The 21,540-nt window shown below is 53.1% G+C and overlaps 1 protein-coding gene and 1 non-coding gene across 2 annotated transcripts; both read right to left on the minus strand.

Moving 5' to 3' along the window:
• Positions 1 to 935: 935 nt before the first annotated feature.
• On the minus strand, positions 936 to 20,740 carry NPTXR (neuronal pentraxin receptor). The gene is made up of 5 exons (XM_066358431.1): positions 19,977 to 20,740; positions 9,094 to 9,319; positions 7,847 to 8,094; positions 5,615 to 5,794; positions 936 to 5,308 (listed from the first exon to the last, which is right to left on the minus strand). The coding sequence occupies exons 1-5, from the start codon at positions 20,559 to 20,561 to the stop codon at positions 5,084 to 5,086; spliced, it is 1,464 nt and encodes a 487-aa protein (XP_066214528.1). The 5' UTR covers positions 20,562 to 20,740; the 3' UTR covers positions 936 to 5,083.
• LOC136389997 (U1 spliceosomal RNA) lies at positions 3,532 to 3,695 on the minus strand. Its single transcript, XR_010748529.1, has one exon. It is a non-coding gene; the product is annotated as a U1 spliceosomal RNA (small nuclear RNA).
• Positions 20,741 to 21,540: the final 800 nt, after the last annotated feature.

The raw sequence follows: 21,540 nt of genomic DNA on the forward strand, positions 1-21,540 counted from the left end.
CGTGATTTAACTGGGGTTGGACCTCGCCAGACGAGGACAGAGGGAGAGACGGTAAACCAGACCAAGAGAAGCTGGTTTAAAACAACTCTGGATTCATTTGGAAATAGAATGAAGAAAGCACACGACTTTTCAGATAGCTCAATAGACTTCAAATATGGTTTTCCTGTTTGAAGTCTGCTTCCAGTGATACCCCTGGTCCTCATGGGGTGAGTTCACTCTTGCTGGAAGTTGGGAAGTTTTGGAAAAGTCTGGGAAGGCTCTTCTTGCTGGTGTGACCCTTTGACCCTTGATTGGCCCCCTGGCAATTCACAGGGGCCTGCTGAGGACAAGATCCAGTGATACTGTTGTGGAGCAGGAGGGTGGAGGCTATGTCCCTAAAATGGTGTGGACAGGGAAGCCTGAGGACTAGACCAAGATCATCCAGGGATGGGTGGGTGTTAGAGGTGGGAGGTGGGGGACTGTCAGGGAGTTTAGAAGCTAAAGGAGTCAAAGGTGTCCAGGTAGATCATGGGGAGGGGAGGAGTTGAAATACACCAGGGCCAGCTCCTTTCCCCTCCCCCATCTTCCCAGAACCTAAGGGAGGTAGGGGTGAAGGTTGGGGGTGGAGAGGTGGGAATCCAGGCAAGTGACTCAGACAGACTGGGTCTCAGGGAACAAATCAGGGACCTGGTTCCCAGAACTGGAGCACAAGGTGAGGATGGGGTGTTAGGAATGAGGCCAAAGCCCAGTTATCAGAACTGGGACACTTTCCACGTGGGACTTGTGTTCTCTACATCCTTGCTGCATAAATCCTGGGAAACAGGATCTGCCCCTGGGGCTTGGCAGCACCTGTCAGGTTGGGGGGACAGGTGGGGTTTAGTGAGACTTTGGGTCACCAAGGTGTCTTTGCCTACTGCCCTGCCCCCAGGGGGAGCCCCAGCTTTACAAGAAGAGCCTCTGAATAAACATCATGTTTATTTTGAACATTCAAATGTACAAAAACAAAGAAGTAACAAAATCCATGACATATCACACACATACACACACACACACACATTGTATCTCATATCACTTTATGTACAAAATCAGGCCAGGAGGATGAGGGGGTGTCAACAGTAGGTACACTAATTTCACAGTGTCCAACAGCTTTACATGCTCACTCACTGCTCAGCCTGGGCCCACATGACCCTCTTCTCCACCCAGCAGGATCAGAGGTCAGGGTTCATGGGGAGGTGGACCTTGGGGTGGCAGGCAGCTGAGACAAAGGGGGTAAAGAAATGATCCCATCTCTGGGAGGGGGCGCATCCCCCAGTTTGTTCAGGGCAAGGTGCAGGGAAACAGGAAAGGGGGAACCAGTTGTAGGGAGAGAGGGGCCATGCATCGTGGAGAGAGCACTTCACGCAGAGTCAGAAAGCTGGTTCAGGTCTCCCAGTGTCCAGGCTGGGTGGCCACTGAGGACCACTCACCGTCTGTGGGCCCCAGTGTCCTCACCTGTAAAATGAGGGCTTTGACCCCCTGCAAGAGCCCTTCTGTCCAAATCTGTGGACCGAGGTCATGCACAATTGTGGCAAAGTGAACTGTCCCCTTGGGAGGCTGGCTGGGGGTACAACACGCCACATGGCAGGGGATCTGGCAGATAGAGCTGTGAAGCACCTGGAGCAGGGCTGGCCCCCAGCAGGAGCAAGAAATGTTTCCTCCCCTCCCCTGTTAGGGCTCTTGGGAGACAGTCCACCTTTCAGCCCTCCTGGGATCTCCAGCCAGTGGAGGAGGGGGCACACTGAAGAGGAACGTGCTCCCTAAAAGGACTGAGACCCCTCCCACAGCCTCAGCCAAGGGGACCCTGGCCCTGGGCCGGCCCATGCTGTGCCTCTGTTCTTCCACCTCAAACTCTGTGGTGTGAGGAAGAGGGTCACACCTTTGGGCCAAAACCTAGCAGGAGAAATGATGCCCAAATTCCACTCCACAGGATGTGGGAGTGACTGCCCCCTTGGTCTGAGGGGCGGGCCCTTGATGTAACCTGCCTTGGTTTGAACTTGCTGACACTAGGCAGGTTACTTAACCTTTCTGTGCCCTAGTTCCCTCTGTGTATGATGGGGATAAGAGGAGTCCTAACATTATGAGGATAAATGAGATGGTGCCTGCAAGGTGCTCAGCTCAGTGCCTGACACTTAAAAAGATGTAACACACTTGGGTTCAGCATTGCTATCAGACAGGAGCAGATTAGCGATGCAACTGAGCCACCTTTCTGGATGCTCTTGCCTGCATTCCTGGCTGTGCCCAGCAGCAGCTGAAGTGGATCAAAGCTGGAGTCCAAACAGCAAGCCCTGGCCAGTGTATGAAGGCGTGGGGACTCTTGGGCTTTCATTTTTCAGGACTAGAAATGGGGATCCAAGCTACTCATCAATGGCCCGGAATCAGAGCTTGAACCCCAACACCTCAGATTTGTTCCCGTTCCTCCTGGCTGGCTGGCCAGGGTGCACTGGGTATCTCATCATCACCATGACAAAGCATAAAAGACTTGGGATTGTCTCTGGGTGGGCTCAAGTGATCAAACAAGTCTGTCACCTCTTATCTTGAGACCCTTTCTTCCCCCCAATGCCTCCACAAAAGCTGCTTCCTTTAAAACAAAAATAGAAACCCATTAAGGGCTGGTGTCCAGTGTCCCTGAAATCTAAGTTCCAAATTCTGCCATCACCCCAGCAACAGTGTATGTCACTATGAGATACTTGACCCAGCACTTGGGCTGACGTCATTGGCTGTTACCGGGGCAACCTGGAGCCCAGCAGGTTCTGGCTGAAACATGCCATCGCACCTTCTCCTAGGCTCTTCTAGGGGGAGTTGGGCCAGAGGTGCTGAACGGTCTATTTGTGCTCTGGAAATGGGAAGAAGGATCTGGGGGCTGGAGACAACAGTCTCAGAGAAGTCTCCACAGCCCGCAGCTCTCACACCAGGCCTCAGGCTAAGTGGCTGTGGATGGTGGAGACAAGGAACGAAAAGTGGGACGAAAGGCACCAGTGCCCACTTGAGTCAGGTTGCTGGCAGCTGCCCAGACCTGGTAGGTGGTTGGCAGGGAAGGGACACTTGCATTTTCTCTCCATTCCTGCCAGAGTGGCCAGGATTGCGCCTCCCAGGAGGTAGGGGTGCCAAGATTGTTTCATAAAGGAAGATGTTCCAGTGGTCATGCAGGAAAGCATCCTGACTTCTCAAATGCCCATCTTCTAGATGAAGGCTGGACTCAAAAACCTTCATGGGCAGGCAGTATGGTGGGGGGGGCAGAGCACTGAAGAGGGAGGCAGAGTCCTGGGTTCTAGTCCTGGCTCTGTCCCACTGTGCTGGACGAGCCTGTGCAAGTCATTTGCCCTCTCTGAGCTCTTCCCTATCTACAAAAGTGAGGGATCAGACTGGGTGGCTCCCAGCTCTGACATTCTTCCATTCTCTTGGGGGAGCTGGTGAGGACTCAAGGGTGGGGACCAGGAAGCCACTGGCCCTGTGAGACACTCAGACAGGCACGAGTGCCAACCTGGGGGATCTGGAAAAACTGATTTTTTTTCCTAGGGGAGAGCGCGAACACAGTCCCCCACTACCACAAATTATGCAGTCAAATTTCCCACATTTGGTGAAATCTCAGGGGTCAGCACATCCGGAGTGCAACGGATAAGCCTCGCCCTGGGAAAACCACCTTCGTGATCATGGTATCTCCCCTGCCAGGTAAGTATGGAAAAACTGATTTTTAAAATCTGCACATGAGGTTGGTCTGCCTTGCCCCTCGCCCTTGCCTGTGATCTCGGGAGCCAGATGCTGGCCTTGACCCATGCATGCCTAGTCAGATCCCATGTTCTGCCCAGTCCCAGGACCTGCCCCAGTTATGTCCCTCAGCCACCAGGAAAGTTCTCAGGCTTACCCCCCCTCCACACTATTTATCTGAAATCATAGACCATCTCACATTTGCTCACAAATGGGGAAGGCTAGCACAGACAGGGCAGGGACTGATAGAAGGCCACACAGCAGAGCTGACTCGGAACCAGGGGCTCCTCCTGCTCACCCAGTGCTCTGCATACCACTTCACGCTTCTCCCTGCTCACTCAGCTTCTTCTGTGCTTTCTCAGAGGTGCAGGGCCATGTGAAGGGGTAGGGGATGTAGCTTTGTCAAAGCCCGGATCCCCTGGGGCACAGTGCCTCTGCCTCATGCTGCTTCTAGCACAGGCTTAAGTGGCCCAGGCCATGTCCTGGCCACAGACAGGGAGAAGTTACCATGCTAGCAGTGGACACAGCTGTGTTTGGGCACAGGGGTGACTATGGCCTTTTGGCCTCCTAGAGTCTTGGTCCCTAACCCTCCAGGCCAGAGCTGGGAAGAAAATGTCCTGGAAATTAAGGTGGGGTTGAGATAGGCATGGAACCAATATTCAATCCACTTCACACAAAGAAATGAGGAAAGAGGAAGAAGAAAAAGGATGTAGGTATGGGTGGGGTGGGGGTATGGGGCACAGGGTACATCAAAATCCCGCTGCTCTTGACTGTCAGCTGGTAGAAGGATGGAAGAGGGGTGAGTGTGAGTCTCCTATGTCTCTGCCATCCCCTTCTCAGCTGGGAAGACTGTTCTACAGCCTGTTGTGGCCCTGAAGGAGAAGGGGCCAGGCCTGTTGCATGGGGAACAGGTGGGTAGATGGCCTCTCTTGCCACTGAGATAGTGGGTCCTTCCTCCATACACAATCCCATTGGGATGCTGTTGATGTCAGTGGAATCAGATGCGATTGACAGGATAAGGTGTGGTGGGAATAAGAGAGGGCTGTGGCACAATGCCAGGAGGGTGGGCAGAACCATGGGCACTGCTACCAACCCTTGCCAGGTCCTGGACTCACCCCAGGCTTGACCTATTCACTTGAGCTGCTTGTCCCCATTCAAGCGGGATCAGGGGACAGCCATCACAGGGCAGTGCATTCTGGAGGTGTGAATATAGGAGGGGAAATGAGAGGCATGATTAGGAGTGGAGCAGGAGGGGAGGCCAGTGTGTGGGTAGGTTAAGGGAAGAAATGTGACCTCCCTCTTGTAAGGTCCCCAAATTGGCAGGCACGGGAGGGGCTCTGGACAAGGTGGCTTCTCATTCTCATGCCTTAGCCCTCCCCTTGCAGACATCGAAGGTGGCTTTCGTTGCACCCCCAAAGGTCTCCACCAGCTTGTCTTCCCAAGGGAGGACGTTGCCCAACAGCAACCCAGTACAGTTGGCAATGCCCAGGACCTGGGCAGGTGTCAGGGCGTGGTCCCACAGGTTAAACTGAGCAATGTCACCAACGAAGGCCTGGGTGGCATCAAACCGGCCTCCCAGGGTATCCTGGGCCAAGAGAACAGAGAGAAAGGAGAGAGACATGGAGTGAGGGAGCAGAAAAGATAAGCAGGTTCAGAAAGGCAGGCCCTGTCCTGCTCTCGGGGTTCTAGCTCCACCCCAAGGTTCTCGCCCCTTGGGTGTGACCTGCTCCCTCTGGGTCCCAGTCTGCCAGACCAGCTACAGAATGGCTGGCTCAGGCCGGGTGATTGCTGCCGTGCTTTCAAGGGCCCTCGGCCTAACCCCCTCCTCAGGGGCCCTGGGTGGGTGGGATATCTACTGGGCCTCAAGCCCCATTATCACCCTGAGCCTTACCTGCTCTTGGCCAAGAATAAGGATCCCATGAGGCTTGATGGGGTGCCAGGCAGCCAGGTTCTCACCAGAGCCCCGCAGCTCCCCATCCTGGTAGGCAGACCATAGGCCATCCCTTGTGGTCCAGGCAATGCAGATGTGGTGCCAGCCATTGTCCTTCAGGCTCAGGGGCAGCTGGGCCACCTGGACACAGATCCCCAGCTCCAGGTCAGAGGTCACAAGGCCCAAAGCTAAAGCAGTGGGGGGGGGGGGGCTAGGAGACCTATGTCCTGCTTTCCAGGGAATGACCCAACCCTGGACCCTCCCCTTTCTCCCAGCCCAGAGTCTTCCCTGCCACTCCTAACCCCCATATTTCCCACATCCTAACCAGGCAGCTTCACTCGGGCCACAAGGGACTAGTCAGTGTTGGTTTACCTTTGTTTCCAGGTAGTTTAATTGCTAACAGTCCTGTGAGGTTATGTGGGGTGGGAGCTGCATCTCCCATCCTGCCTCCCCCTGAACACTTCACACAGGGCCCAGCACATAGCTGGGCCCAAGAAGTACGGCAGTGGCGGGACATGCTCTGGACTCGGGCTAGGCACTGGCATCCGGCCTTGGCTCTGCCAGCCAACCCCCTGTGGGATTCAGGGGAGGCTTCACTCTCTTCCGTGGCCTGAGCTTTTTCATTTGCAGAGTGAGGAGGTTGGGCAAGGGATGGCAAATAGGCAGCCACCTCCACCTCCTCTACCCAAGGCAGACATGGCTAATCAATCATGAGCCTAGTCTCAGCCTCAGAATCTTCTGCATCATGGTGCTCTCGGAAGCCACTGCGGATTGACTAGTGTTGGCCTGTGAGATGAAAGGTACTTGCTGGCTGAAGATTTGGAGTTCCCAAAGGGGTCTTTCATCTCCTAAGTTCTCTGAGATCATAATTTAATGCAACGTTCTCTGAGGCCTGCTTGGTGCCAGGCCTTGTTCTGGACATCGAGGATATGAACCTGGTCCTAACTGTAAGTAAGCTGAGTCTGCACAGGAGGGAAAAACTTAAGGGACAGTATTACAAGACAAAATAACACAGAGCCATTTGGGAAGTACAGAGGTGATAAAGGCTCAGAGGAAGAAGAGGGGGGTGGGGACAGAAGATATAGAGTCTAAACACATCTGGATGACAATGGACTCTGACCATTCCCATGCAAGGGAAATATGTGGGGAGCACAGAAAGAGCAAAAGCTTAGAGCCTGGAATAAGAGGGAACTGTGAGCCTGACCAGGCGGTGGCGATGGAGCTTCGACCTGGGATGGTCAGGACCCAGGTTCAAACCCCTGAGGTTGCCAGCTTGAGCATGGGATCATAGATGTGACCCCATGGTCGCTGGTTTGAGCCCAAATGTCGCTGGCTTAAAGCCCAAGGTCAATGGCTTGAGCAAGGGGTCACTGGCTCGGCTGGAGCCCCCTGGTCAGGGCACATACGATAAAGCAATCAATGAACAACTAAAGTGCCACAACTATGAGTTGATGCTTCTCACCTCTCTCCCATCCTGTCTGTCTGTCCTTTCCTATCTCTTTTGATAAAAAAGTGGGGAGAAAGGGTTGAGGGACTGTGAGCAGCTTGTGAGGTTGGCCTCAAACGACGGCAGAGGTTCCTGGACTAGGGCTGCCCTGTCCAGGGTGCTGAATCCCGTCTAAGAACTGAGTGCAGAGCCAAGGACGGCAGCCAGGGGGTGTATGAAGGGAACAGGTTTGTAGGGTCTAGATGCAGCCTACCTTCCCAGGTTTTCCCAGGACCTATTAGGTCACAGAAACAATTCATTGCTCCTTGGGCTCATCCCCTTCCCCCTCTTCCAGGAAATCCCCCCCACCAAAAAAAACCCAATTCCTGCTGAGCAGGATTCTGGGAGGGGCCTCTCCATAGGTAAGTCCTTGGGCCTCTCTCTTTGTCCAGGAGAGTGAGCAGGATCCCAGAAGCAGACACTTCTAGCCTTGCTCCTAGAGCTGGGTTGCTGGGGAAGTCACAATCTCTGTGGGGACACCACTCCTACAGTCTCTCAGACACGAGCCCCTTTCAGCCAGCCCCAGGTATGGCCTGTCATTATGTTTCCAGAGCCCAGCCTGGCACACAGTAGGCATGGCATCTGTGCCGAATACCCTGAGCAGAAGAACTGAAAGGGCCCACACGTGTGGGGCCCAGAACAGTATGGTGCTCCTGGAAGGGTGACCCCTGTCCCCTGTTCTTACAGCTCTGCCCACCCCCACTGACCTTGTCGTTGATCAGCAGCTCCATGGGTTCGTGGCCTGCCTCCAGCAGCACAATCTCATTGGCCTGCCCTGGCACCGAGTAGGAGAAGGGGGTGCCCTGGCCAGTGCCACCCGACCTGGACCGCAGCCACACGCAGACAGTGAAGGCATAGAGCTCGGGCAGCGCCTTCCGCACACGGGCGTACATGTAGTTGTTGCGAATGGGGATGCTGATCTTGAAGGCATCAGGGGGACTATAGGCTGAGGACCCTGAAGGGAATGGGCAAGGTGGAAATGGTGGGAGTCAGTGGACCTTGATGAGGGTGGGGTGGGCAGGGCACACTCCAGAATGGGGGCCACTAGTCCTTAGGCACCTGCTATGCCTCCCTTCAGCTGTGCCCCTGCTATGGTCCCTTCAATTCAAAATTCACTCTCCACTTCTGCTTTTAAGGACTAGTTTGAGACCCACTTCTTCCAGGAAGTGTCCTGGATTTCTTTTTCCAGAACTCCTTCTAACTTCCTGTGCTACATCTAAGTCAGTCCCAGCTAATTGCTCATGGTTTTCCCTGTTATCCCCAACTTGTCCATAAGCCTCTTAAGGGTGATCCTTACAAGGTTTCAAAGATGAAAGGTCCCTGAGAGCTCATGAGCCCTAAATCTCCACTTTTCAGATGGTTTACGAAAAGGAAGTAAACTTCAAGTGTCACAGAACAAATCAGTGACAGCTGGGGAACCAGGAGATAGGTCTCCTGATGCTCATAACCTGTCCACTGTCCATTACATTTCTCTGACATATGCCAGGCCCAGGTATTAAATGACAAAATTCTGATTCACTAAAGGTGTTATTTTGTGGGGTGGTTAAGTGCATGAACTTTAGAATCAGACCTGGCTTAAAGTTCAGATCCACTATGGGCTGTGTGACCTTGGATAAGTCACTCGACCTCTCTGAGCTTCAGTTTCCTCATCTGTGAGATGGGGATGACAACACCACCATCCTTTTGTGTGGTTCATGAACATTAAACCAGCTGATGTGTCAAGTCCTGAGCCCCACTCCCAATATTTAATAGGTGCCAGAAAATACTAAATAATAATCATAATGAGAGCCACAAATTCATCTCTCCTCCTTGTGTTTCACAGCCTCCTCCCCACCATTCTATCTTTAGTCTCTGGAGAGCATGAAAATATTTTTCCAGTGAATCTGCCACCCTGAGGACTGAGCCGAGGACCGAGGCCTCTCCTGCTACACTCACTGTGGGGTCCAGGACCCACCGTGTTCCAGTTCAGCTACGCGACCCTGCAGGGCGTCCAGTTCCTTCTCCACCTCCTGCCGCTGCCGGTGGCTGCTGTGACTGAGGGCCACACGCTCCTTCTCCAGTGCTAGCACCTTGGCCAGCAGCTGCCCCTCCAGTTCGTCCATCTTGGAGTGCAGGGCCGTGGGCACGGCAGGCGCAGGGGCGGGGGCAGCTGAGAAGTTCACACGGGCTGGGAGCTCCTGCTGCTCATGGGGCAGAGAAAGGAGCATGTGAGGTCACTTGGAAGGAGAAAGGGAAGGGACATGGGGCACAGAGACCCCTACAACCTTGCTGAGTGACCCCAGGTGAGCCTCAGCTTCCCCATATACAAAATGGAACCAGCAATACCAGCTTCAGACAGCACACTGGGCGTCTAGCAGAGCATCTGCAGACAGCTCCGGATTCAAATCCAGCTCGACCAAGGTCAGGCTGGTGTGTGCTGGTCAGCCGAGAGCAGGCTGACTCCTGCCCTCAAGGCCATCTCAGCCGGTGGTGGACTAGCAGACTGGCCGTGGAGCTCTGTAAAGGCTCCCCGGTGGTTCTAATGTGCAGTTGAAGTTGATAGCCACAGCTGACTCCTTCATAACTGGAAGGCTGTACACTGATGGGTCCTTGAAGGGGCATAATCTTCACTTATTCACTCACCAACCTTCTCTATGATGGTGTAAAGCTATGTCTGGGCACCGGGAAGACCCAGGGGCTTCTGGAATAGGGTTCCAGTGGTGTAGCCATCCAGGGTGGTATATGGTTAAGATCACCGACTCTGAAGTCAGACAACCCAGGGGTTCAAATCCTGCTCAAGAACCAACCTGCTGTGTGACCCTGAGCAAATGTCTTTACCTCTCTTAACCCCAGGTTTCTCACATGCAGCATGGGCAATTGTACCTATTTAGAAGGTTTATGGGGATGATAAAGTGGTAAATGCTAGCCCGTTTATTGCAATTACTGTCTAGGGCTGAGGGGTTGGAGAACTGATTTTCCATTCTGCCACACCACCCTGAGATCAGAGGCAGGGGCACTAACCTTAACACCTCTATTATACTAACCCTCACTATGTGGAAGGCTCCCTCTCACTCCCAAGGGTCCTAGGAATCCTGACTATGGTGCTGACTAAACACAATGCCTCAGTTTCCCTTCTGTAAAATAGGAACCACCGTCCATCCCCAGGATAGATGTAAGGAAGTAAAGGAGCTCATGGACTATAAAAGCAGAATGCAAACTGAGCTTGAATACATCAGCTGCCAGGGAGCCTGCTACCTCCAGAACTTCCCTTGACATAGCCACGTGCTGTGTTTGAGGTGGCTGGACTCCCAGGGACCTTTAGGCTGAGGCAGTGAGCTCATAGAGGGCACTCCCTCTCAGTGCTCAAAGGGACACAGCTGGGTGTCCTTGGTTCCAGCAGTGCTCTGTCCTCAGTTTCCCTCCTTCCACTGTGCTACATAAAGGGCACACACCTGAATGAGTGTGCCATGCCCATCCTTGGTACTTTGCACGTATTTTATAGTCGGGATATTTCAAAATGAATATGAAGCAATAAAATATCCCCTAATTTTTGTGAGCAGTGTACTTATGAATCCTTATAGCCACTCTTTTTTTTAATTTATTTTTTTGAGAGAAAGAGAGAGAGAGAAAGAGAGAGAAATGAGAATCATCAACTCATAGTTGTGACACGTTAGTTGTTCAGTGATTGTTTCTCATATGTGTCTTGACCAGGGGGCTCCAGCTGAGCCAGTGACCCCTTGCCTAACTAGCAACCTTGGGCTCAAGCCAGCAACCTTGGGCTTCAAACCAGCAAGCTCTGGGCTCAAGCCAGTGACCATGGGATCATGTCAATGATTCCACGCTGAAGCCTGCGACCCCATGCTCAAGCTGCTGAGCCTGTGCTCTAGCCGGCAACCTTGGAATTTCCAACCTGGGACTTCAGCATCCCAGGATGACCCTCTATCCACTGAGCCACCAACAGTCAGGCTACAGCCACTTAGTTTTGTTGGTACTCTTAGTGTCCCCATTTCACAGGTGGAGAAAATGAGGTAGAGGTCCTTTTGAATTTTCTACACCTCTGGAGCCAAAGTTTTCTCTCTCTAGCAAAGCATCCTCCTCCGTCAGGGGAAGAGAGACCTGCCGGGAAGAAACAGGACGTGGAGTGCTATTTACACAGCATTTGGAGGAGAAGCATCCTGGCTGACGGAGGCAGGCACACAGCTGTTCTTTTGTCAGAGCCACTAGCTCTGCCACCAACAAGAAGGCCAGGGAGGAGGTGGGCTCACTGGATCGTGTGTGGTCCCCGCCCCACCCAGTGTGTGAATCAGAAGAACATGACTGCCCCCCCACACTTTCCCATCTGCTGCGGGTGCAGGCTGTGCCGCGTGGGCTCCCAGCTTGATGCCAAGTGGGCCCCTAGCCCAAGATGGTGGGGGAGAGGATGATACCATCACCCCCACTCAAGTCCGGATGAGGCAGGAAAATGGGGGCTCGGAACCCACTGTCATTCTGGGAGTCTGGAGTGGGTTTGTTGTAAGTATATGAAGCCTGGAGCCTGGAGCCTGGAGCCAGAGCCCAGGGTTCTGGTTCACCTCAGTGCCAATGAGCTGGGCTCATTAGCACTCAGAAATAAGAAAGCTAACAGTGGCTGCTGTCCTCCTCACTGTCACGCACTGTGTGCCAGGCCTGGTGCTAAGGGGGCACCGTGTAAACATTTCAGAGCTCCCCTCAACAACCTGGAGAGATAAGGAGGCCCACTTTACAGATGAGGGAACTCAGGCTCAGAAATGTGAACAAAGCCAGGACCCCAGCCCAAGCCCTTCTGATTCCAGAACCTGTTTCCATTCTTCAGTTCTACCCTGACAGTGGGTCTTGGTGTGCTGGTCTGCCAAAAGGGCACAGTGTTGCTTCCCTGCCTGCCTCAAGGGCCAGGAGAAGAGGTTCTAATGGCCATGAGAAGGTTGGGAGGGGCTGGCAGGCTGTGTCAGACTGTGGCTTGGGGCAGCTTCACAGAGTAGGAAGGACCAGCCTATGTGGGTGGCTCAGAGGCTGGGAGGGTATGGGGAAGACCCAACCACCTTATCCCCAGGTGGAGACTGCTCCTTTCCTTCGGGATGCAGAGGGAAAGATGGTGCTGGCTTCAGGGCCAGGGTCTCACCCTCTGCACAGCTGATCCCTGCCCAGGACAGCGTGGGTCCTGGCTCAAGGGGCAGCAGTGGTGTAAGTCAGGCCTCCTCACCCCCCAACCCCCAACTGGTCATCCTCCAAGGCCTCTGAGTGTGCCTGGGCCCACACCCTGGCTCTGCCAGCCTAGTGACTTTGTTATATAGCACTGCTGTGCCTCAATGTCCCCATCAGCAAGAAGGGTTCAACTACAATAACATGTCATAGCACTGTAGTGAGAAAGGAGTTGATAATATGCCCTAAGAGTAGAGGTGGCACGTAACAGGTGGTGCTATGTAAATGCTAGTATTTATTATCATTACGATACTTATATTTCTTGATGGGACCAACTGTTCTCCACTTCCAACCATAAATCTCTTTGTCTAATCATTATATTGAGTAAAAAAAAAAGCAAGTTACAGAAGAACAGTTAGATACCATGTAAATAAGCTGCAAAGATTCAAAACTAGATCACGTATTTGTAAAACCATGAAGAAATGCTCGGAGAGAGAAGCACATGCAGGACAATGCTGACCCCTTCTTGGGGTTGGGTGTCTGGGAGTGAGATGCTCTGAGGGGCAGCAGCTGGGTGCACACATTCTGGTTCTTGAGCCAGCTAGAGACTTGGACAGTAGTCTTTATACCTTTGTGTAAGTGTGAGATTCTTCACCATGATTTTCTTTAAAAAAATCCAAAATCAGAGTCTTTGTGGGTAGAACCTAACCCTGAATTTTTTTTTTTTTTTTTACAGAGACAGAGAATCTGAGAGAGGGACAGACAGGGACAGACAGACAGGAACGGAGAGATGAGAAGCATCAATCATTAGTTTTTCGTTGCACATTGCGACTCCTTAGTTGTGCTTTCTCATATGTGCCTTGACCGCGGGCCTTCAGCAGACCGAGTAACCCCTTACTCGAGCCAGCGACCTTGGGTCCAAGCTGGTGAGCTTTTGCTCAAACCAGATGAGCCTGTGCTCAAGCTGGCGACCTTGGGGTCTCGAACCTGGGTCCTCCGCATCCCAATCGATGCTCTATCCTCTGCACCACCGCCTGATCAGGCCTAACCCTGAATCTTAAACTGTAGCCTGACTTGACCCTTTGCCTGTCCTTAGCCCACATCACTGTCACCTGGGTTCCTCCTCTGGCCCATCTCCAGACAGCAGCCAGAGGCAGCCACCTAACTGCAAACCCAGCCATGTTGCTTAAAATCCTTCTAGTCCTCTTCCCCATCCATATGGTCCCTTTTCCTCTGATCTCAGCCCTCACTATCCACCCTGCAGGCTACATTTCTTCCTCACCGAAAGTCCCCAGCTGCTGTGGTTCCCTCCCACCCTAGGGCTTCCATGCATGCTGCTCCTTCTGCCAGGAACACTTTTCCTGCCCCTACCCCACCTTCTCTGACCAATGCCTTTTCAGCCTCCAGATGGTTGCGTCCCTGATGCCTGAGCTAAGATGCTTCAAGGAAGAGGGAAAGAGGGCTTCTCTAGAGAGATTGCAAAGTTCTCATTCACTTATTCCTAACTCATTCACTCATTCATCCATCGTCAACATGTGCTGTGGCTACACTATGTCACAAATACAGGCATGACTTTCAAGTCACATAGGCCTGTGTCATTTCTAGGCTCCCTACTTACTAGGGTTGTGGCCTTGGACAAGCTGTTCAACTCTTGTGACCCTCAGTTTCCTCAACTGTATAATGGGGATAAAATAGTACCTATATTTTGGGATATAGGTAATGACAAGAAGAAAGAATATATGTAAAGTCTGGCATGCATATAATGAATGGCTGATAAATGGTCGTAACCATTATCACCATTCTCTATCAGTGAGAGGCAGGAGAGCATAGTGAGTAGTAACTATGTGGATGTGGGCCCCGAGACCAGACTGCTAGACTGAAATCCCAGCTGAGTGACTGGGGCAAGGTTCTTAACCTCTCTGAGCCTTCGTTTCCTCATCTGAGAAATGAGCATAGTGATAGCACCACGGTTCTTGTGGGACTAAATTTTAAGGCCCTTAGAACAGGCTGACACAGGTGGCTCTCAGCCCCACTGCCTCTTGTAACTGCCAGGTGCTGTGGCTCCAGAGGTGAATGAGGCCCAGCTATGCCTGCTGTCAGAGTGCCCTCAGCTGCAGGTGGCCTTGGCCCTGTGGCAGCAGGAGCACCCACAAGGAGACACGGGCTCTTCAGGGTGTGTAGGGGGGGCAGTGAGGTGACTCAGGAAAGGACTCTCAGATGGCCTGTCCTGTTCCCTGTCTTCTTTTCCAGGAGCCGGCCACCCAGCCTGTTTCTACCTAACCCAGGTTTGGAAGGGGCAGAAGTGGCCCAGCCAGACTGACCTTCGGTTCTGTTCCCAGATGTCAGTTTGGAGTGGTAATGCAAAGAAGAAAATGGGCTTCTGTGCATCCGATGCCAAGTCAGGGTGTGTGGTGAGGGCGAGGAGGATGGGAGACAGGGAGAAGGCTCCCTGAAGGTGTGTCCTACCCACTCTCCTGGGCACTGAGGCCCCAGAGTAGGTGATAGGACACCCTCAACCCCAAGGACCCTTGTCTCTCCCTTCAAGTTCTCCCCATCAAGCTAATGTGCTGAGAAGGCCACAGAACTTCCTCTCAGGCCTTGGCTACCCCCACACCTGGGCCTTGGTCAAAAATCTGCAGCAAAAACTGAGGTCCCTACCCTTAGCCATTTTAATAGAAAATGCTGGTTGTGGTTTTTGCTCAGCTTCTGCTGTGCTGTGTGGCCTTGAGTAAGTCACTCAGCCACTCTGAACCTTAGTTTCCCTTGAGTTAGTGAAGGGTGTGTGGGGGTATGTAAGCGCTGATTCTTGATCTACTTTGGGTTGGTTGCTGTAATCCTGTCCCTAGAATTCAGTGAGGATCATGCGCCTACCAGAACAGGGAGCGTTTTTAAAATGAGCATATGAGGGCTGCCAAGATTCACACGCAGGTGGGCATGTAAACGCTCACTGCCACTTCGGAAGAGTGTTTGGCAGTAACTCCTAACACTAAATATATGCCTCTCCTGGGACCCAGGCATCCCACTCCTGGGGATGTAGCCAGGAGAAATGAGAGCTTATAGTCACCGAAATATACTACAAGGATGTTCATAGCGGCTTTAATTTGTAACAACCCTAAACCAGAAACAACCCAAATGTCCATCCATAAGAGCAATGGGTAAGTCAAAGAAGATATATCCATGCACGGAAACACTACGCAGCATTGAAAAAGAACAAACCACTGACCCATGCACTATGATCGAGTGTCAAACACGGTGAAAATAAAATGCCAGGCACACGGGGTACAGCTGTCTGAGTCCATCTGTATGAAGTTCAGACAGGCGAAACTGACCTGGCAGAAGCAGAATCATGGTACCTTTGGGGAAGTATGGATTTTTGAGGGTCACAAAGGAGCCTTCTGGAATACTGGAAATGTCTGATTCTTGATCTGGGTGGTGTGTTGCCAGCCAGCAGGATGAGCCTGTGAGGACTGGCCCTCATCACTCTGGCTCTGGGTCTTCTGAGGCGGAAATGGCTCAGGGCAAGGGCCACTGCTCTCACCTGTCTTTCTCACCCTCCTGAAGGTAGCTGAGTTCTGACCCCTCTAGATGGATCTGGAGTTAATGATGAAGAACAAGGGTCCTGGAGCCAGACACTGACAGGGTCAAACCCAGGTGCCACTGCTGTATGACGCTGGGCCAATTTCTTAACCTTACTGAACCTTGGTTTCTTTATCTGTAGAAGGGGATAGACTAGTACCTCCCTCACAGAGATTTTATGAAGATTAAGTGAGAATGTACAGTGCCTGATACATGATAAGTGCTCAATGTGAGCTATAATTATTAGTTCAAGTTCTCCTGTGACTGACATTAGGGTGTTCCTGACCATGGCCCCCATGTCAACATGGATGGAGGCAACCACCTGGCTAGGCTGGGCAAAGGATGTGGTTTATGTCAAAGGATTACTGTTGAAATCAACTCTGAAGTTTCATTTTACAGATAAATCAGTGCAAAAATGGAATACTGGAACATGAGTACATGGCTGGTTGCCACATAAATGGTCCAAACCCTCTGGAAGGTGGTTCCTGGCCACAGCCATAAGAAATCAATATCCTCTGACCCAGTAATAGCACTCTTGGGAATTCAGCCTAAAGAAATAATTCAACAGACTCAAAAAGGAAAAAACAAAACAAAACAACTATCTGCATGAAATTGATCCTGCAATGAGAAGCCAGAAGAAAAATAATTAGAAACAATCTTCATCTCCAGCTGCGAGGACTGATGGTGGCAGAGCTCATGATGGACCCAGAATGTTATGCCATCATTTAATGGTCACACCAGCAGTGCTGGCAGCTCTGGACAGCGTCTACATTTGAATAAAGGACCAAAATAGGGCTGCAAAAATAAATAACATGGTGGAATTAAATATGATCACCCTCCAAAAAAAATCTTTTGACTTTTTCCAGTTAAGCAACAACAATAACAATGAAAATAAGAACACAAAAAGAAGACAATGTCTCCTAAATAGGGCTCCCACTTGAGGCCTGGGGGAGAGGCTATGCCAGCGTGACCTTTCCTCCCTGGTGGCAGTTGGCATGGTGAGGTAGGGAAAGGGGTGATGCTAAATTTTCTAGGTGGGGATGGGCAGGGATGTGCTGAGTATTATAGGAGCATGGGCAGGGCAGGAAGTACATAGAGTGTGATCAGGGAAGGCCTCTGGGAGGAGGTGTCCTCAGAACACGCTTAAATAATGAGGATGAATGCGCTGGCAGATAACTAGGCAGAGGCAAGAAGAAATTGGGAAACAGCAAATCCCAAATGGCAGCCTGGATACAGGCTGAGGAGTCTGCAACAAAGGGGAGCCCCATGGTGGCCTGAAGGATGATCCAGGGGCTGCCTGGAGGAGGATGGATGGAAGGGTGTGCCTGAGGGTGGGAGATCAGTGAGAGGCTGCCACAAGTATCCAAAAAGAAATGAAGCCAAGTGGAAGGAGGAAGGATGGGAGGAGCCAAGCATGGCTTCTCAGAACACACCTGAGAAACAGAGGATCAGAGCTCCGGTTGGGACAGGAGGGCAGGGAGCTGGTGGGACATCCAGAGGGAGATGCTCAGAAAGCAGTTGGATCTATGGGTCCAGAGCTCAGGAAAGAAAGAGGTGGGAAATGAAGTTGGTCTGGGGCATCACAATGGAATGGATGTTGGAAACCTCAGGGCGTGACTAAGCTCATCCAGGGAAAGTGAGATGAGAGCCAGGAGAAGTGCAAACGTTAAAGGAGGAGGACCCTGAAAGGGGACAGAAAAGCAGAGAGGGAGGAGAGGCAGGTGAGAGGGGTCTAGAAGCCAAGAGCATGGAGGCCTGTAGAAGGGAATGATCAACGGGGTCAGATATCAGAGAGGGGTCCAGCAAGATAAGAACTGAAACATTCTGTTCAGTTCATCAACTTCAGTGATGCCACCACGAGCACCTTCAGTGTGCCATGGTGGGAGAGAGAAGAGTGGTGAGAAAGTAGACCCTGAACATCTGGGGACATCCTTTTGAGGATATTGGATGACAAGAGAACAGAGAAGCAAGAGAGTGAGTGTCTAATGGGTGGATGGAGTCCAGTGGAGACCAATACTCTGACCCCACATCTGTCTTCCCAAAGACCCCAAAGAGACTGGCTCTGGCCACAGGCTCAAGTGAAGATCTGGTGGGCAGGTATCCCCTTTCTCTACCCATGTTCACCATACTCAGAAAGTAGGCTGTGTGTGTGTAGGGAAGCCAGAATTCCCTCAATCTGAGAGGGGGACCTGGTGCCAAATGCCAACCACCAGGATAGCCTCAACCTCAGCAGGCTAAGTGCAGGAGAGCCCAGCCTGCTGACTGCGCAGGTGCTGGGGGAACAGGTCCAGGGCCAGCCAGCCCTGCCACAGACATGGAAGGAACCACGGGTGCCATCTGGGTGTGGGGGCAGGGGCTTGGGCAGGCAAGAGGAAGTTTTTTGAAAAACATATTTTTTTGACATTAATAAAATCTTTTCCTAAAAGGAGGGTTTATTCCCATTTTCATTTTTTTGCTATTTAAAAAATTAGTAATGTTATAGCTTAGTGATAAACACAGGAATCACTCAAACTGATTGAGTATACCACTGCCAGACATTGTTCTGGGTTCTTCACAAAGATGAACTCAATCCTCTTAACACCCCAATGAGGTAGGTCCTATTATTGCCCCCATTTTACAGGTAAGAAAACTGAAGCTCCCCTTCATTGCTGACTTTCAAGATTATATTATTAATAATAATTATTATTATTTCCTGCTCTTAGCTCTTATCCTAGAAATTCCCCAGAGCAGAAATGGGAAAAGGGGTTGCTGGCCTAGCGGACAAGACCCCCCAGGCTTTCCTCCTGCCTCTGTCACTCACCTTTGAAGGTCTCTGAGATCCACGTCTCTCACCTGTAAGATGAGAGGGTTGTCTGTGATAGCTCCCTGGCTGCACTCTGTAACTCTGTGGGGTGGGTGCTGACACCAGCACAGACTTTCTGGAAGGTCACAGGGCCATGGGCATGGCCAACCTTCCACAGGACATGCTGCTGAGCCAGAGATTTAATTCAGAGAGCCCTGGGTAGGGGACTCCCTACAGTTTTCTTCTTTCAGCCCCCCCCCTCTTTTGCCAGCTGTTCTTGGTTTGGGGGAGATACAAAGGGGACAGCCAGTGCTTTGGCCTTTTTCTCTCCCTTCCTTTCACACATCCAATTTTGCTGCTAATGCCCTTCCCTACACTCTGGAAATTGTAAATGGCTGGGGTTAATCTGTGTGTCCTGATGTCTGTCTTTCTTACTCTGTCCAGCTCCCTCTCTTGGGAGCCTTAAATAGATTCTCACAGGGAGGTAGGGGTCTGGCAAGTTCAAAGGAGAAATGACTGGCCCAGGATCACATGACAGCCAAGAGTGAACTACTGTGTCATACCTCTTGTGTCTGACTCCCAGCTTGAGCCAGGAATGTCTGAAAAAGGTGAGTGGAAGAGGAGGAACCCTGGGTGGAGCCTTATTCTCCACGCAGTCCCCATCCCAGAGCTGCCAGCTTCCAGGTATCCTGGCTGGGAGAGCACCATCTGAGATCCTGCCATTAGGCTCCTGGTTCCAGCTAGCCCAGGTGGGGGCTATGGAGGTGGGAGGTGGTGGGGGACACACAGGTTTGGCTTATGGGACAGTCTGCCCCCCTCCCCCCTCTTTAGCAGGAGAGGGGAACTCCAAGTCCCTTGGTCAGCGCATCTTATCTCCTGACCATAGGGAGTGAGTGTGGGACTGGTGCAGCTCTGGGGATGTCTGAAAGAAGGAAATGAAACGGACATTTAATGAAGTCCTAATACGTGCCAAGCATTTATACACACCTACATTTTAATAAGTACTCACTACAAATGGACACTGTTACACCCACTTTGCAGATACGGAAGCTGAGGTTTACAGAAGCGCCTGGAGAAAAACCAATCCAGAGCGAGCCTTTTCCGCGCCTCAATCAGTGTCAGGCTCCCACCCGCATATCCTACCTGAATTCTTCCTTTTCGCCTGCAAGGAAAGAATCATCATCCCCTTTACAGAGATGGGAGATGTGAGGAACAGATATTCAGGGGGGGTGCCATCAGGGTCCTCCAGCGCGGCGGTGGTGGCGGGATTCCCGGACGTCCCCAAGCGGCCCCTCCCACCTCGGCCTGCCCCCCGACGGCGCGGCGCGGGGCGTGGCACTCACCTCGATGCGGTCGATGCGGTCCCGTAGGGCGCGCACGGCGTCCTCCAGCTCCAGGATGAGCGCCGGTGAGTCCCAGGGCCCATCAGCCATGGTGTCGCGGCGGGGCCCGGCGTCCTGGAGGCCGCGCGGCAGGCCGCTCTCGCAGCGGCCCAGCTTGCTGGTGAGCTCGCGGATGGTGTCCTGGTCCGCGCGGATGCGCGCCTCCTGCTGCAGCGCCGTCTGGCGCAGCTGGTCGGCGGTGCTCTGCAGCAGCAGCAGCTCCTCGCGCTCGCCCAGCGCCGCGTCGCCCTGCTCGCCCCCCGACGGGCAGGCGGCAGCCAGAGGCGTGCACAGGAAGCGACTGAAGAGGGGTACGGGCGGCAGCGGGTGCGCGCTGGCGGCGGGCGCCCCGGGAAGCGCGGGGGGCCCGGCCGAGCCTCCCTCGCCGTGCATTGAGCTCAGGCTGCGCTGCGGGCCCGGGGACGCGGCGACGGCGCCCGAGGCGGCTGAGGCGTTGTCGGCGCCTCCGGGCAGCGCCCGCGCCCGGCTGGCCGCCAGGGGCACGCTGGCGATGATGCAAATGACGGCACCGAGGAACGCCAGCATGCCCGCGGCCAGCAGCACGGCCAGGAACTTCAGCGTGAGGCGGGCGGCGGGGGCGCCCGAGGCCCCCGGCAGGCGCGGTGGCGAAGTCGGGGCGCTGGGCCCTGGAGCGCGAGGCCGAGCGGGACCGTAGCGGGAGCTGGAGGAGCCGGAGATGCTGCCGCGGCCGCTGCTGCCGCGGTTCTGAGCCCAGGCGTCGCGAAGAGGAAAAGACGGCGGGCGGGGAGGGGAGCGGGCGCGGCGGCCCCGCCCCACCGGCTCCCCCGGGCCGGCCCTGGCCCAGCCCCGCACCCGTTGCGCGCCGGGCGCGGAAGTGGGGGCGCCGCCCGGGATGCGGCGAGGGGCAGGGGTGGCTCTGAGAGCTTTATCTTGCGTAGGTCACAGAGGGTGTCGACTCGATGGCCGCTCGGCAAGACTCCTGGGTGACCCTCACCCTACTCCTCCAGTGCTCTGGCAACCTCCCCGAACCAGTAATGCTTACAGCTACCTTGCGGGTAGCTTTTCCCCAGTGTCACGCTCTGTGCTAAGCGAGCTCCCAGCTCGGTCCCAATTAAGCCTTACTGTGGACATCTTCACAATACAAATGAGGAAACTGAGGCCCACTGAGGTCAGGTCGCTGTCCAAGGTCACACAGCTGGTATGCGTTGCAGCAGCATTTGGGCTCAGGCATATCTGCCTGGAGGCAGACTATGGGATGTAGCTAGGGTGGGCGTGGGGAGAGGAAGAAAAGATGCCAGTGTTGGGGGGCAGGGGACTGGAGATTTTATCCTCTATAAGTATCATGGCCACCTGTCTGTCACTTCCCACCCCCAATTTCCTGAAGGAGCAGAGTTCACTCTCCTCCACCCCCATAAGAAAACCTTCCTGTGATCTCAAAGGGTAGCAGAAATTCCTCCCCTGAATCATTGGGGGCACAGACCACAGGAGAGGATCCCCTCTCTCTGCTGCAGTCTGCATTAGGATGGCAAATGCTGGTGGGCAT

The sequence above is a fragment of the Saccopteryx leptura genome, chromosome 1, assembly GCF_036850995.1.
Source record: "Saccopteryx leptura isolate mSacLep1 chromosome 1, mSacLep1_pri_phased_curated, whole genome shotgun sequence".
Classification (NCBI taxonomy): domain Eukaryota; kingdom Metazoa; phylum Chordata; class Mammalia; order Chiroptera; family Emballonuridae; genus Saccopteryx; species Saccopteryx leptura.